General features: G+C 39.0%; 1 protein-coding gene across 2 annotated transcripts; it reads right to left on the bottom strand.

Annotated features, from left to right (window-relative positions):
* Positions 1-929: 929 nt before the first annotated feature.
* Positions 930-16,518, bottom strand: LOC101168117 (hyaluronidase-2). 2 transcript variants are annotated; one of them, XM_023956425.2, is made up of 8 exons: positions 16,306-16,518; positions 15,266-15,352; positions 3,995-4,592; positions 3,521-3,769; positions 2,563-2,709; positions 2,329-2,415; positions 1,916-2,098; positions 930-1,398 (listed from the first exon to the last, which is right to left on the bottom strand). In XM_023956425.2, exons 3-8 carry the CDS (start codon positions 4,547-4,549, stop codon positions 1,024-1,026), a joined length of 1,596 nt encoding a protein of 531 aa, XP_023812193.1. In that variant the 5' UTR covers positions 4,550-4,592; positions 15,266-15,352; positions 16,306-16,518; the 3' UTR covers positions 930-1,023. The 2 variants fall into 2 exon arrangements, with proteins under 2 accessions (XP_023812193.1, XP_078805704.1); XM_078949578.1 differs by lacking the exons at positions 15,266-15,352; positions 16,306-16,518 and adding an exon at positions 14,541-14,657.
* Positions 16,519-17,483: the final 965 nt, after the last annotated feature.

The raw sequence follows: 17,483 nt of genomic DNA, 5'->3' as shown, positions 1-17,483 counted from the left end.
AAGGGGTTTATACAAATATACACCTTGGCTATCAGAAGACGCACAACCCCTTATTGTAATAGTAAAACCTGTCCAACACAAAAGGCCTTCAGCAATCATCTGTTTGCTCAGTTGCTGGACAGGACAAGTTAAAAAGAAAACCAAAAGATTTCCTTCTGAACATGTGTTTGTGTCAAAAACATCTAGCCCACTCAGGGGCAAATATTGGGTTTCCATAAACGTTTTCAGAAGTTTGTTTCCTAACAGGAAACAATAAGAAAACCTAACATCTGATTTGGGCTTTAGAGGTGAAGATTGAAACAAGCTCTGCAAGTAAATGATTTATTACATCACATAATTTATTATTTAATTGTCTTGAATGTGTATTTTATTGAAAAATATTAAATGTGCATATATTAAAAAAACACAATATCACTGCTTCAATGATAACGGGAAAGACAGACAATATTATTAACATCATTAACACATTGTGTACTGACACACATGCCAGAAGCTTTAAGGAAGTCAGAAATCTCCTAAAAATGTAGGAACTTTTAATTTTTACTTTTTATTAAACATATTGTAGTTCCACCAGTAATACTGCAGGGGGAGACATAGAACTCCAAAACCTCCTCGGGTACAGAAAGGCAGAATCCAGTTTCACAAAATTACAGAGGAGCTGAAGTTCTCTCACATATTTGAATCATGAAACTTATGATTCATTAAGCATCTCAAAGCTTATTTTTTGTTTGCATTCACATTACCTTAAAATAAAAAGTCTGAGTATCTAAAATAATATTTCTCTAACGCCTTTGTGAATTTGCCCTTTAGAGTGAAGCAAGTGTACCTTCTGCATCTTGGCACATCCAATGTGATAAAGTCTATTACCAGCTCTAGAGATTGTTTGTCCTTTATTAAAAGAGGGAATCAAAAACGTATGGGAAATTACGTTTGTTGTTTTTTTTTTTAGGAATTGAGCATCTTCTCAAGGACACTTCAGAAAGGGCCACAGTCACAGCTCAGACCTGAAGTCTGAGTGAAATGTCAACATAAAGGTCCCAGGCATAGACTTCCTGCCACCAGCCCCAGCAGAAGCATCCCGTTTGGGGCAGCCAGCAGACTGGCCACGCTGTCAGTCGGTACTTCCAGTGAAGGCTTTGAGTTGCCAGTGTCGGGAGGGTCAGTTCTTCTAAATTTAGTGTCAGAGGCACTTTTTGCTGTGGAGGCTGCTGTCACGGCTCCAGCATCTCCATCAGACTTGACTCCAACCGAAGCTCCATCCCTGGGAGCCTGCTGGTCTGATGCGTCCCCACCTGCAGTCTTGTACCACTGGCACCGGAAGTCTTTTTTCCAAATTTCCGCTGGATCTGTCTCGACTGTTTCATTGCCTTTGTCTGGCTGAACCATACCTTTTCCACCCTATAAAGGAGGCAGTAAAAAAACATATGATATATTGTCTAAGCATTAAAAACTAATACGCTTCATGATTTACGTTCGGCTTTTTCTGTCAGTTAAAGGTCATTGTAGCTTGATCAGAGATTTGGAAAATGGTTGACAGGTGTTGCTGTGTTCTGAAGTGGAGGATCAAACTGCACCTGATCCTCCTCTGGTGGGTCTTAGCTACTGTTTTCCTGTGTCTGTACTTAGCGACTAAACTCAGGAAATCTGCTGGTTACACAGCTCCCTGCCGCTTTCATCCTTGTTTTCTAAATAAACATATACAGTTCTCTTAATTGGTATGATGCCCAAAATAGACGCCACACTTCCAGCTTCCATCAAGTGGAGATAATAGACAATTACTAAGTAACCGCTGTAGGAGTGGGTCACAGGGATCGTAATGCAATCTGCTCTGACACTTTTTTTATCCTCACATTCATTTTATACATAAATATATGAAGTTTAAATATATTTTTTTTTCTTTCAAATTTTCTGTCACCTTTCCAGTCACTGTGGATGACGGTGGCAGATGGAGGTAAGCAGAGCTGTCTGGATCCAGACGAACACATCGACCCCTCCCCTGGCAAAGGGATGCTGAGCACAGCTGAGTTGCCGTGGTGATGTTCATGATGTAGGGTCCCAGCACTTTCTGGACAAACTCCGCCAGGTCCTGGCATTCTCTCTGGGGCACAGAGAAGTGGGGTGGATTGTAATGAAGCTGACAATTGGTCTCATAAGATGTGCAATTTTGAGACTAAATGGAAAAATTGGATGGTGCCTGTATTTCACAAATGGAAATGGACACATTTGCATATATATAGAACAGGAAAAGAACTGTGGATACAATTCTCAAAAAAACAACAACACTGTGGTAAATTAGATGTATGTACACTGAAATGTAAGCACTTATACCTCTGTTTTAGGCTCACTTTTATCCCAGATGACAATGCCTGCGGTTCCCATGGCAGCACTTTCTCCTATAGTATTGACCAGGTCAGTCTTTAAGGGAGAAAAATGTAAAAGAAATACCACCAAGTAAGCTGTTTTCTGAAGCAAATTTATTTCACTTTAACTAACATTTCATAAAGGGGATGTTTATGAAGTGAAAAAGTCTTTTAGAGCCCAGATCAGAGGGAAACATCTTACCTGTGATAGAAAGGTTTTAGTTGAGACGTAGACACTCTTGACCAACGGGAAGACGGGAAGATCAAAATCTGTTCCAGCAAGAGATGAGACCCGTAAGGCTTCTCTTATCTGACCTGATGAGGAAAGCCTGGCTCCAGACGAGCCACTCTGCAGAAAGAGAAGCACTTTGCATATATTTGTGCTAAAAAGTCAAACACAGCATAGCTTTACAGTCAGAAAAATAAACTGTGCATTGAGCTGCGCTCCCAAATGAAAGAAAAGTCATTAAAATGAGAAATGCAAATACAAGTAAAACACCAAAACAGATGACATTACGGATAAAAATGTTGACATTAAATACTTTTGTTAATTAAGTTTGAAGTTCAGTGGGGAAGTGGAGGCTGTTAACTGCTCGTGTAATGGGTTTGGAGCAGACAAGAGGGGGGGTCGAAGAAGACCCAGTTTTTTCTAGCCAGGTCTAAAGACCCACTCTGATGGGGGGGGGGGCGTTTTGGGTGTTTTTCAACATGTTCTTGTGGCATTTTTCTGATGTTGGAGGTCACATATAAAGATTGTGAAGTGTCGGACAAAAAAAATCCATTTGAAAAAGATCTTAGTTGTGATGCAGAAAATGTGTTTTTTAAAATGTTTTCCTCCTCCGAACTGGTATCTGGCTCTAATTTGTTCGACTGAATAGCTCCTATGGCTCACTATTAAGAATGCTCCACACCAACTACTTAGAGCCGATTTCTAATGAACTCCTGCCGCTCTGCAGAAACTATTTCCTAGAAAACAACAGGTTTTATTTTTATTTGGGCTAAAAATTGCATAGTCACAATGAAAAGACTACTGGAACGCTTGGAAAATGGGTTCCAGTAGTCTTTAAGTGGGTCTTCAAGTGCTTCAGACTATTCTCTTCTTGTTTTGTCAGTTTCTCATTAGATCGGTTTTTAGAAATGCTGTGAGAAGAGGCTTCCACCTGCAGCTTGTCCAGAGTCAGGAGGGGGTAGAGGGCGGAGCATCGTTTCCATAGCCACAGGAGCTCATCGTTAAGGGCCGCCTCAGCGGGAGGGCACCGGCCGGTGTAATTGCTTAATGCTGTTTGGGTGGGGTCGTTGTTGTTGCAGCTAGGGTAAGGAGAAAAGCCCCACAGTGCTTTGGGCCTCAACCTTTTGACCTCTCGTAGACTTTCCATCATGACTGACTGGGCTGCTGCTTCGAAGTCCACCTGCAGGGAGACAAAATGATCCTTTAGCTCTCTAAGCTTTCCTAGAACAGGCTAGACGACTTGAGTTGTCCAAATATTTGTAAAACAGCAGCTGTTTTGATAAATAACAGATTTTAAATAGACGTTAATCCAGGATTATTAAAATTATATGTTCTAATTCTACTTCAAGCTACTCAAGCATATTTGACTTTATCTAATCCCCCTGTTTTAACCAAATCTTCTCACCTTTGACCATTTCTCCACTTCTTCTGTGGTCCATTTTGGAAAGAAGGATTTCATCAGCTTCCTGGAGGCCTCCTGATACATGGCCTGTTTTTCTCGGTTCCTGGACCATTGTGGGAGCCACTCTGCCCAGCGCAGGACCCCCAACCCCAGGTACCTCGGGGAAGGTAGAGCTGCATCTAAGTCTTGCTGCAGTTTTTGGATGTGGCTGTTCAGGCGTGTGTGCTGCGGAAGCCCCTTGTTGACAGGTGTGCTTTTGTCTATGAAGTAGGGGTAGTTTCCCAGGGTGTCCTCGTAAAAAACGGCTATACGTTCTGGCTCCATGCCAAAGGACCTGGCATCTGCTCTGTTGAAGCAGGAAGAGTCGCGGATTCCCCAGAAGATGATGAAAGGCTGTCCAGACAGAAGAGGAGGCTGTGCGAGCGGTGGCGGACCGCTCTTACAGGGGCAGGCAAAGAGACCGAGGAGGAGGAGGAGAACGAAGGGGGCTGACAAAAAAGCTGTGGGTTTCGGTTCCGGCTGTGGGTCTGGATGGAAATGAGGTTTGGTGCGCGCCATTGAAGTGGCTCACCCCTTCAGGCCGTCACATTCAATCATGTTGCTAAGAAAAATAAAACAGACATCCATCAGTTTGTAATTTGATGTACAAAGTGATTCCAGAGACTTCGTTCGACAACAATAACAAATCTGCAGCAAATTCACTATTTTTGATAGTTTTATTCTCAGAGACTTATCTGGTTGTGTTATTTGTGCAGGGACCAGTATGGTATAGTGACTGTAAGGCTGAAATTGTCGCCGAAGACGCTGAGGCAAGTCTATCGTTTGTAATGCGCTAAAATACATAAAAACTCCAAATGCCAACAAGGTCCTTTTCTGTAATATTAACTAAAAAATAGCTGACAAAAGCAAAAATTCTAAGTTTTTTTAAAATCATTCTAGGTAAACATTATAAATGAAGCGGCCAAAACAGGAAACTAAGCTAAATCAATTTCTCCCCCTGATCATGATAGTACTTTCATTTTTTGACATAGTTATAGCTAAAACAAAAATTCAAAAAGTGCTCTCTGGTCCGTGCATCATTTATTTTATGAAAACAACAATTTACTGTGATCAAATTTATAGCTAAAAATACATAAAAACAGCATCATTTGGTTAATGAAAACCGCAAATGTAACAGATAAATTTTGCTGCTAAATTACAGCTAAAAGTGCCTCAGTCATTAAAAACAATGATTAACAATTAATGTTCTCCTTTTAAGCATATCCCTTTACTGATTCGCACAGGTGCTTTGGCAGAAAGGATGCCCTTCCAGACACAATCCTGAATTTTTATCCGGGCTGGGGACCGGCACAGGGGGATCCAGACTTTTGGTCCCCTTGTGGCTACATAGTGGCTATATAAAAGAGTAATAAAATCTGTAAAACTAGAATAAACAGCAATAAATATACCAAATGAAAATATAACATGATCACAATACTTCAAATTTTAAAAACCTTCACCATTGGATGTCCAGATTTTTAACATGTTTTAGCCATGTGACTTTGTCCAAACAATGGTGACTACATATGGTACATAATAAAGACAGCACACAACTGAAAAATCAGTTCAAAGCCTTTTGGGGTCATGGGGAGGCTGCAGCCAGTCCCAATCACAGTAGGGTGAAGGAAGGGTGCACCCTGGATGTTTTGCCTCTTCACTGCTGTTGCTGTTGTTAACCTTTCAGCATATCCCTTCAGTGGTCGCCACAGCAAATCAGCTTTCACTGAATCGCACAGGTGGTTTGGCAGAGATTATCATGCCAGACACCCTTCCTGACACAACCTCGTATATTATCCAGGCTGGGGACCGGCACAGGGAGACCCAGACTTGCCCCCCCCCGTGTGGCTACATAGTCAGGCAGTGGCATGAAGGGTCAATAACCCACGGTGGATGAAGCTCATTGAAGCTATTGAATCCTGGTTTCCTGTGCACCAGTCCTGCACTTGACCAACTGAGTTAATTTCCTTTTAACAGCTAAAAGTAACTTTGCACAAATATGTTGATTTAAACATAGAAATAGACTGTCAGGACTTGTTTTGTTCAATGTTATCAAAGATTTACTTGGGTGAAACCTGTGTTTCTCAGTGTTTTTAACATGCTTTTGTGGCCATTTTTCTCATGATATAAGACATATAAAAAGAAAATCAAACTTCCAAATTGCATTTCTGAGTATTTCTTTTCTAAAATCGATGTGAATCGGCGCAGACAAGAGAGATGCTGTTCGTGACGTAAAAAATGTCGCGGTCGGGCCACAAGCTCCCTGCTCCGCTCTGCAGAAACAATGTCCCAGAAAACTATACAGGTTTTTAAAATTTGGCTAAAATCAGCATAATCATAATTAAAAGACCACAAGGAACACCGTGAAAATATTTTGAAAGATGATCACTGTTCACACTCCTGTATATTTGAAATGTTTTCAGTTTTAGTTTATTTCAGAGTTTTTCTTAATAAGAGTTTTTCTTTTTTCTTTGGAGTGATTTTCTGTTGTATTAGATTTCCATGTTGTCGTATTATGTTGAATGTCGTTCAGTTGGTTATCTGCTCTTCATTTCCTGCTTGTGAAGCCATTCACTTGTTTTTCCATTGTTCTCTTCCTGGTTATCATTTCTGTTTAGTGGTGTGTCGTTTTTCTCTCTATGGTTATTGTCTTTATTTCAGCCAGCGTTTGCAGTGCATTCTGTTTCCCCCCCTGGAATTAGATAGTTCACTCCTCTGTTCTGTTTGCTGGCATCTCCCATTTTGTGTATTTTTTAAGGGTCAAAACTCTGACATAAAAACCAGCATTACATTCTTTGGAAGAAGAGGCACAACAGCAAAATCTCAAACAGTGATTTGGTTTCATAAATTTAGGAAACTGTCCTTCCTAGACGGCATCACATCGTTGAGTCTGTAGCCCGGCTCACACATTCAGGGATTTTAGTCTCAGTGTGTTCCTGAAAGGAAATCCAACGCATCTGACCCCCTTAAACTAATGTTTGACATTTATACAAATTGCCCAAATAAAAAGTCTGCAGTTTTATTTTTCCCAGTTTGTGCCTGATCATAAAGTTAAAAAAAGGGCAAACAATTGCTGGTTAGCAGTGGCAGCTCTGCAAGAGCACAGATAGCTGCATGTTCTATAACAAGCCATTAAAAAGGGAAGAGTGGCGCTGTGTGAGAAGTGACAGGTAGAAACATGGTTGCTGAAAATCTAAATGTCACAGACTCCTGGAACATGCAGTCTGCTGGTTACAAATAGATCCACAGAGGGGGGAATATCAGCTCTGCCGCTCTGGTGTAGCTTATTTTCTACAGGTGTTTGTCATTATCTAGGCTCGTTAGATCATTTGATGGGTGGATCATTGCTGGAAAATGAACCGTTTCAACAGTGCAAAACAAAGCAGGGGGTGGGGGGGGGGGGTAATGGCTCACAATCAATTGCTACAAACAATCATCCTCATTTAAAATAGCAGTGATGGAGTTTGAAATGAATTTAGTCTGATCTTATTGGTCCTTGCGATGAGAAAACAGTAGAATTAAAATGGGAATGAGCTCCCTGTTCTCTGTCCTCATCCACAGCTCTTAATTTTAATGACTTTTTAACACCAGGGTTGATAAATAATTAAGTGACTGATTAAAACGCAGCCACACTCTGTTTGTTAAATGTGCCGAAACCTGTGAAATGTGTTCAGATTCCGTATCCAACAATTTATCTGATGTTGAACTTGCATCTTAACTATTGTGTTCTGACAAAAAGACTGCAAATGAATATTTCTAGTCCGTAGTATCTCCGGGATTTTAATGGCGTTGACAGGAGCTGATTAAGCCTCCAGATAACTATAACATGTAAGCTCTAAATCCAGCAGGGTCGGAGATCACAGAGTTCATGGTGTCCTGCAGAGACGTTTTGGGGTTTTGCACCCATTCTTTTAGGAAAATATGGGGTTCAATGGTTCCAAAGATGGTTCTAAAGATTCCAATGGAGTCATTCAGTGAGGAATATACAAATATTTAAGGGGAAAGATAACGCTTTAGTCCTGGAGGAAACATTTACAGTGTAACCTTTTTGCTATCCTAGGCACTTTAACGTTGGGAGTTGGGTCATCTAGACCCACTAGACAGTGCGCTGAACCTTTTTTCTTCAATGATTTGTGATCTTCCCTGGTGTCCATGGATTACATGAAATCCTCTCCACCTTTATCCACCTTTGTCATCGTAGGGAGAACACGTCAATGGTCATCTTGACCCCATGGGATGGCAAAAGGGTTACAGGGAGCAGGATTCTAGAGGCCAAACACTGCTGGTGGTGTTTTTTTATTTTAAATATCAGCCTGTTCTTTAAGTAACCAGTCCACACCCAACTCAGAAATGTGTAGACTATAAGCTTAATGAAGACAAATATCATATCTATGTGTGCCATTAAAGATAGTTTAATTGTCTTGAAGTGTATAGAACCTGAGCAAATATTTATATATTTTTTGAGTGCTAAATATCTTCCTTTTTTTTCAATTCCCAATATGTATAATCTGGTCACCCTTTTTACGCAATCCGTGAGTCGCTGCTCATACTGGGGGGTAAATGTGAGAACTGGCTAATCTGTTCCGGATAAGCCTCTTCTCTGTGTTTACTTTTCTGTTTGGTCAGAGGTTGATCCTTTAGCCCTCCGCTGCTCTAAATAAAAAAAGATGCCTCCACCTACGCGTTTTAAAAATATCCAAATAGAGCCGTCATTTAGCAACAGTTTGAATGGCTTAGAACTCAGGCACTACATTTTTAACATTTTGCAATGAAATATAGTATTAATACAATCCATGTTTGATTTTTAGTTCATTTTTAAGTGTTTCTTAAAAAAAATAAAATAAAAGATTCTTGAAAACTTTTTCCTCGTAGCTGCATTTATGTTTAAAAACCGCTACTTTGTGTAAAACACGGGAGGTTATGAAAATCAGGATCTTACGCTGTGTTTTTCAAAGTTCACCTTCATCTCATATATATTAGAAATGTCCAGACAAAAAAGGTTTCGTGTGTCTGTTTGTGGAATAAGGCTGTGGAAAAACCAGTTAACACCTAAAACAATGTCGAAACGTTAAGAAGATTTTTGATAAATATGGACATCTACAAAACATAAATAATCTGTGTTGTATCTGTAAATATTGATGAATATAAATTTGAATCATATCAGGTTGTACTTGGGGAAAAAGATTTAAAGGGAATCAAATGTCAGATCTCAGTACTAGTTCTGTTAGATCTAAGTGCTGCTTTTGATACTGTTAATCACCTGATCCTTGTAAACAGACTTAAAAGTCTTGGCCTTTCAGGAACTGTTCTCAAGTAGTTCGAGTCTTATCTCATGGAGAGAAACTTTATGGTAATATATTATATAATATATAATAATATTATGGACACACACTTTTCTGGGGTCCATGAAATTAATTGTGGTGTGCCTCAAGGTTCCATCCTTTGCCCCTTGCTTTTTAACATTTACATGCTTCCACTAGGAAATGTCATCAGAAGCCACAACATCAGCTGTCATAGCTATGCTGATGATACCCAGTTGTACATAGCTATGTCTCCTGATGACACAAAGCCAATAGAAGCACTTTATATCTGTATTTTAGATGTGAAATTATGGATGGCTTTTCTGCAGCTCAACCAGGAAAAAAACGAAATTTTAGTTATCGGTCCTGAAGCTAAGAGAGAGAAACCGTTTCTGAAGTTAAAAGAACTTTCATTAAGTCATTCAGAAACAGTCAGAAACCTAGGCGTTATTTTTGACTCTAAGCTAACTTTTATCCCACATATAAAACAGGTGGTAAAAACTGGTTTTTATCATCTTCGAAATCTAGCTAGAGTTCTCTGTCTTGCTAATATGGAGATGCTAATGCATGCTTTTATCATGAGTAAAATTGATTATTGTAACGCCCTGCTTGCTGGTCTTCCAAAAACCAATATTACGAACCTTCAGCTTCTCCAAAATTCTGCTGCACGAGTTCTTACAAAGACCAGGAGGCAGGGCTCACATCACCCCAATTTTAAAATCCTTGCATTGGCTCCCCATATGCCTCAGGATTGATTTTAAGATACTTTTAACCGTTTTTAAATGTCTTAACGGTCTTGCGCCTTATTATTTATCCAATCTTTTAGTAAAGTACGAACCCTCGCGGACCCTGAGTACCTCTGGCACTGGTCTGTTAACCATTCCGACTGTAAAAACCAAAACCTACGGAGAAGCCTCTTTTCAGCACTATGGCCCCCGTTTGTGGAACAGTCTGCCAGAGGACTTGAGAGCCACAGAGAGCCTTAATGCTTTTAAGAAAGGGCTAAAGACCCATCTTTTTAACCTGGCTTTTAACTAATTTTTTACTACCTTTATTTATTTTTATCTTGTTTTATGAACTTACACTAGATTCTAATGTGTTATTTTAATTTACCTTATATCAGTGTTTTAGTGTTTATTGCTTTTTTCAATGTTAACTTTATCAGTCTCCTTTTTTTATTTTTTGTTTTTTTTATTTTCCAGTGCTTCCTCAGTTTGGACCTCTCCCTCTGGGTCGGCTGCTGTTCAGCCACTGCAGCGCTGGATGGGGACCTGCTGTGGTGGAGCGGTCCCTGCCTGTGATCCTGCATTTGGCTGTCTATGCGGCTATTCACAGAGGGGGAGGCTCCAACTATTAGCGTTTTCGTGCTCAGCCTATTTCTTATTTGTCATTATCTTTCCCCATTAGTTAGGGGGTGGGAGATGTGAAAGAGGTGGGGGGTTGTGTAGGTACAGGGAGGTTAGATTGGCTAACTTGGCAATGTTTTTTTACACCGGATGCCCTTCCTGACGCAACCCTCTCAATCCAACCGGGCTTGGGACTGGCACAGCAGCAGAGAAGGGAATAGGGAGCAGCCCGGATTTGAACCCTGGTTTCACGGACGGAAGGCGCCGCAAACCAGCACGAGCTAAACCGGCCCCCCAATGTAAAGCACATTGTGTTATACTTTTATATGAATAGCCTTTATAAATAAAGTTTGATTTGATTTGTTGGTGTCAGATGTTTCTGTGTTTATATATATCTATGTGTAGTTATCTGTTTTTAAGGGTATCTGAAGTTGAATATGTACTCAGTGGAGAGGGAACAGGTCTACAGTAGATACATAGTGGGTTGGATTGGGGCAGTAATAAACTTGGCATGGAGGTGAGAAAACATCAGGTTTTTACATCTTCTGACCCCCTTTCTTGTATTTTTTTTGTTTGTTTGTTTTATTTTGTCTTATCGTTCATTTTAAAGTATGTGTCCATAAAAAAATATTATCAAAACGATTCAACAGATTCTGTAAATCAAAATTGAACTTCCAAATGACAAAAGCAGAAAATCAGTGTTTGTAATCCAGATTACTGAAATTCCGAGCCCGCTCTGTTGATTTAAATTATCTTTCTTATGTCTGTTTTTCTAAAGACATTTTGCTTTTAGCAACTTCCTAGAAATGTTCAACATGTTTTTCTGTTTTCAATTTGTTAAAATCATAGAAACATAGAAGATGTTGACTTAAAGACTAAAAAACAACAAGGTAGGACAGTGCTGTGATTATATATTTTAAGAGGAATTCTAACAACTCATCTGAACATTTGATCAAAAGTGAAAGCTCTGTTTTTGTGTAACTAAATGGTAATAGATTACAGCTTTATTTATTTTTAATCCCAAATTTTCCTTTTATAGTGACCCGGCTGATAGAAGATGTTAACAGATGTGCAACTTCCGTTCAGCTTTTTCTGACAATTACTTTAATGTACAAACAAACATCTTCTTGATAAGGTAATATTGTGAGAAAAGAGAGGTAGCCACGTAAATATTATTGTGGATTCATTTGTTTTTCGAGCAAATATTGAATATTCTTATAATTTGTTTTTTTGCATCTCTACATGGTTTTTATATCTTTGAACAAACGTTTGTTGGTATCATCCAGAAAAAGACAGTTTAGATGTTGTTCAAAAAAGCAGAAATCTGAGTTCTGCAACTGGTATTACTTCAGACTTCAAAAAACAATCCAAGAATTCCCATTTTTTTAGTCTGAGTTGGTAATGGGAAACACCTGATAAAAGCTGCAAATTTTCAATATTTTATCTCACATACTTAGTAAATTATTCAATCTAAGCTATTCAAAAAAGTTTTTTTGCATTCCAGTATCTTATTTTAGTAAATCCAATTATTTAGAGTAATTAACAAAGTGATGTAAAGATATTTATCTAAACCATTTCTGGTTTGTTTATTCATTTAACTATAAAAGCCATTGGTGACGTCTTTATTTTTTGGAAAAGTTTAATTAGATCTTACTTATAGTGTCTAAATAATGTCTGCCAACATTTATTGTCCCCTTCAAAGTTTATGATTAAACATGTATGATTCAATGTATTTCCAATGAAATATATGTTTTAATGAGAATTAATTTGTCCTCCTTTGGATGGTCAGTATCTTTTTTTCTGTGAATCCGAATATTTAATGTAAACTTTCTATTTAAATTGACTTAACCTTCATTCTGTACGTGGTTATTGATTTATTGATTTTCCAAAATTTTTATTTCCTTGCTGAATGAGGGGAATGTGCCTCTGCTGGGGTTAGCATCAGCTGTTTAAAACAATCATCTGGAAACATCACAATATGATTACTCTTACTTCATTACTGAATTCTGGAGAATGTGTATTGTGGTATCAGATGTTACTGAGTGGACCTTCCTGCATATGCAGTTCTGTCTGTTTACTCTGGAATGTGACGATCAGACTGGTACCTGAAACACTTTTTTTTCTGAAAAAAATCTTTTGGATTTGAGGTGCAAGGCAGCATCTAAAATCTTCAAATCCCTGCTAAAAAAAGTGTACTTTTCTTAAATATATATTAACCTTAAAAGCACAATTTAGAAAAACAATCAACAGGAGGAGTGCTTGTTTTTGCAGAAGGAACAAGCTGCACTTTGGATCATTTTGTTTTGCTTTTCCTCATCTGGTCTGCAGGTAATTGATGTAAGAATACAGGTGGGAAACACTTTCATTCATTAGCTTGTGTGGAAAAAATGCACCTCCAACTTTTGACGCAGAATGATTCATTTCCTGCTCATAACTTCTAATTTCTTGTATCCATTATATGGTGCCACAATAAATATGGAACATGTAGACGAGTTCAGGTGGAGAGTCTGGTTAAATTGTAAAATTACAAACGTGTGAGTTTTTGAGTTTTCACTCATTTGATGTGTTCTGCAAAGCGAAATAACCAAAGTACGATTTCTGCCTGGTGCTGCATTTTACCAGTTGTAAAGCTGTACATCAAACCACAAGATTTAGGTCTAAAACCAACAGATTTGAAGAAAAACTGCAGGGAATTAATGAGCCTGTTGCATATTTGCACATTGTCTTTTGGTAAATATATACTGTGGATTTTTATCAAGCAGGCAGCATCAGAGAAACTGACATTTAATATGTTTAAACTGAGTTTCAATAGTTGACTTCAGAGAGTAAGGCTAAAAGCTAGATCAAAATATAAATGTTGTCATCAAGTTGGATGATAAAATCTATGCATAAGAATCCAGCTATAGTGTCAATTCTCTTTTCTTAAGCTTATGCCAACATTAATTCTGAAGAGTTTTTAAGCCCATCACTATAAAAGAGGATTATTGTAGTTTTTTATTTACATTTTTTTCTTTTATCATATCAAGATTAAAGTTGGACATCTGTCAGGGAAAAAGCGAGACAGAATTTGGCAAAAAAGAGAGAAAAGCACAGAAAAAGTTGTTGTTTTTTTAAGTTAAATTACATTTTTGATAAAAGTCAGAACTTGTGTGAAAAAGTCAGGTTGTAGAATATAAAGTAAAATTTCTAATGCAGAACTTTCTGCCTTTCATTATTCTGTGATTATATATAAAGTTCCCAAAAGCCAAGTTCCATGACTGGGGTTTGGGTCGCCGATGCACCCGCCCTCGACTGCCACCCAAACCACATTGCACCGTCCCATTTTGAGGTCTCCTACGGGTGGTGGGCCCATGGGAGAGTGGTTCCACATCGCTCCTTCGGGCCCGTGGGAAGAGCCCCGGTCACCAGGCGCTCGCCTGCGAGCTCCAATCCCGGGCCTGGCTCCAGAGTGGGGCCCAAGTGACGCCAAATAATCGGGATCCGGGTGACGTAATCGGGAGCAAAGGAGAAAGAATCCGAGAAAGGTGGTTTGCCATCTCTCGGTGGGTGGAGTGTCCCTGCCCCAGGTGGAGGAGTTTAAATATCTTGGGGTCTTGTTCACGAGTGAGGGAAGACCGGAGCATGAGATTGACAGGCGGATCTGAGCGGCGTCCGCAGGTATGCGGTCGCTGTATCGGTCCATTGTGGTGAAGAGAGAGCTGAGCCGAAAAGCAAAGCTCTCAATTTACCGGTCAATCTTCGTTCCAATACTCACCTGTGGTCATGAGCTATGGGTCATGACCGAAAAAAACGAGGTCCGGAATACAATTGGCTGAAATGAGCTTCCTCTGTAGGGCGGCTTAGAGATAGGGTGAGAAGCTCGGTCACCTGCAGAGAGCTCCGGGTAGAACCGCTTCTCCTCCACATGGAAAAGAGGCAGTTGAGGTGGCTCAGGCATCTAGTCCGGATGCCTCCTGGTCGCCTCCCTGGGGAGGTGTTCCGGGCATGTCTCACTGGGCGGAGGCCCCGGGGAAGACCCAGGACTACGTTTCTCGCCTGGCCTGAGAATGCCTCGGGGTCCCCCCAGAGGAGCTGGAGGAAAGGGCTGGGGCGAGGGAAGTCTGGGCATCTCTTCTTAGACTGCTGCCCCCGCGACCCGGTCCCGGATAAGTGGAAGAAGATGGATGGATGGATGGATGGATGGATGGATGGATGGATATATATCAAGTTGATAAATAACATATTTAAATTTTAAATTAAATGTTTGTGGTTCTCTTTCTTATTGGACCCGGTCACTGTAGTTAGTCATTCTGAGAAATAGGTGCAAATTTCAAAGAAATGTGAAATGCCTTTGAAGTCTACATTGTAAAACTATAGAAAATGTGAAATTTTAGGTAAAAGAAAAAACGATTTTCTGTTCCCCACATGGTTTCTATTTTCTTTTTTTGGTGATCCCAGTCCTCAGCAAGTCATTCCAAAATCCATAAAACACAGTTTTGCTCATATTAAAACAGGTTTTGAAGACCATTTCTTTGCATTTGCTTCAAAAACGGCTTGAATAAATGATAAAAAAAATGTCTTTAGCAAATCTATTGGTGAACAAGTTAACTTACTGATGGAGTTTCCACTCTTTAAATGACGCCATCTTCGTGATGCTCTGGTTGTAAATATGCCATATCAGTCACATATGACTATGAATCCTGCAACACAAGCAAAAACACCGTGTATTTTTCAACTAAGTATTTTACATTTTTTAGCTGAAAAGCACTTTAAAGCTAGAATTGTTGTTTTAAAAACCACTCACTTGAATAAAATGCTTAATAAAGCTCTTTCACACGAAAATTGCTGCATTATTTATCAAAGATCTTACATTTTTCATAAAAAACGTGACCGCGTTCTCTTTGATTACTGTGACAAGACTTATGCCTGTTTTTACTTACAGCATTCACGTCTCCCGTTTCCTTAAGTCATTGCTTGTTTTATCCTGATTACCTTGTTAACCTTTGGTTACTCTGCCTGTCTATGACAGGTTGTGTGTCTGCACTAATCTCTATTGTGTCTTTTTCTTAGGGGTCCAATTACAGTTTCTACTCCACAATGCACCAAACCCAGGCTTAAAACATCATTTACAACATTTATAATCACGCTGAGTTTTTTTTACAAACATTTTGGATTCAAATTCAGTCATCTAAAACAAACATGGGCCGGTGTGACATAAAGAAACAAGAAGGACAACGCGAAAGTATCAAATATCTCCTAACTTTAAGCACACTGCACAGCATACAACTTTAATGCAAAGCATGAAGCATTTATTGGACATGCCAAAATCTCTTATGACTTTAAATTAAAAAAGCAACAAATATAATAAATAAGTAGAACGACCAATTTATTAAAATTAATTAAAAAAAAAAAAATATATATATATATATATATATATATATATATATATATATATATATATATATATATATATATATATATATATATATATATATATATATGTAAAGTTTATGATACAGAAAAAAGAGAGCTAAATTGCTAAAGAATAAAATAAAATCGTTGAGCACTCTCTAAGATGTTTTTACACTGCACACAGCAACCACCATTTCAAATGATTCGTCTTTTTTCTTTTCCTCAGACATGATAAACTTACCCAAGTCTGTGTCTTATTCCCTGTGCAGCTGTAAAGACATCTGAGCTTCAGCTCCGGCTATGTTTTTGTCCTCTGTCTTCAGTTTTATTCTACACTCTTCCAAGTAGAAAAACAAAATGATGCCGCTGGGGTATCTGAGGACATGAATGAGGAGAGCATGTATAAACCTGCTACAAAGAGGCTACTCACATCCAAAGGATGCACATAAGAAAAAGAAGAAAAAAAGATTCGGGAGGGAGAGGATAAAAAGAGACAGAAATAGAAAGGAGAATTAAAAGTTGCCGGGAGAGGAAGTGATGGTGAAAAACTAAGAAGGAAAGCTATGAAACAGGTGTGAAAGGAAGCCAAAGAGAGATAGAGGGGACATCTAAGGTATATCCGTTTGAGTGACAGAAGCATGTGCAGGCACATGCATGGGTGTGTGTGTGATTTCACCCTCACAGTAAGGCTAAGCTTCCTTAATGAACGATGGTAAGCAGGGTCAGAGTAGACCACGGCGGCCCACATGACCACTGACACTGTTTGTAATCCAATAATTCCTTGCTCTCCCACTGCGGCTCTTTACTAAACAAACGCTGGAGCTGCGAAGGATCACACCTGACATCGTCCTCACCTCCTAACTCCTTCATCCTTAAAAATACTTTTTTTTGTCCTCCTCAGTTACTGTCCTCCTGGTTGACTATATATTTGGTTTTTAAATGTCTCCGTTCTTGAGGCTTTTGGTCCTCTGCTTCTGTCTCCCAAATCCCAATCAGGGTAATCTAATTTCCTTTCTATTGCATTTTATCTGATAGGATAATAGTCAACTATTGGTAAGGAACTATTTTTAAAAATAGAAATTAGGCATAATTTTATTATTTAGATTCCAGGTTTTGACAAATGTATACCCATTTATTTGAAATAAAGAGACATGTTTTACAGACCCACTCCAATCATCTTTTGCTCCATTTTAAAAGGGTTTCAAGTGGTCTTTTAGTTATGATTATGCCATTTTTACAAAAAAATAAAAAAAATGTGTGTAGTTTTCTCGGACAACGTTTTTCTGCAGAGCGGCAGGAATTCAATTGGAAATTAACCTAAAGTTGTAGGCTGTTAGCACAAAGTAAGCCTGCCCTCACCTCCCATCATCCCTATGTTGCCAGCTTGCAGCTCCTAACAACCCCAACCTAACATTACTG

This window comes from Oryzias latipes, chromosome 7, assembly GCF_053564925.1.
Source record: "Oryzias latipes strain Hd-rR chromosome 7, Olatipes_Hd-rR_3.1".
NCBI classification, from domain to species: Eukaryota; Metazoa; Chordata; class Actinopteri; order Beloniformes; family Adrianichthyidae; genus Oryzias; species Oryzias latipes.
Note: the sequence above shows the minus strand (reverse complement) of the source record. Positions and strands in the feature narration are given on the sequence as shown.

Coding starts and splice junctions, on each gene's coding strand:
- LOC101168117 (XM_023956425.2), bottom strand. CDS start 4,549: ATGGCGCGCACCAAACCTCATTTCCATCCAGACCCACAGCCGGAACCG. Junction 3,770..3,994: donor AAGTGGAGAAATGGTCAAAG/GTGAGAAGATTT, acceptor GTCTCCCTGCAG/GTGGACTTCGAAGCAGCAGC. Junction 2,099..2,328: donor AAAGTGAGCCTAAAACAGAG/GTATAAGTGCTT, acceptor TCTGTGCCCCAG/AGAGAATGCCAGGACCTGGC.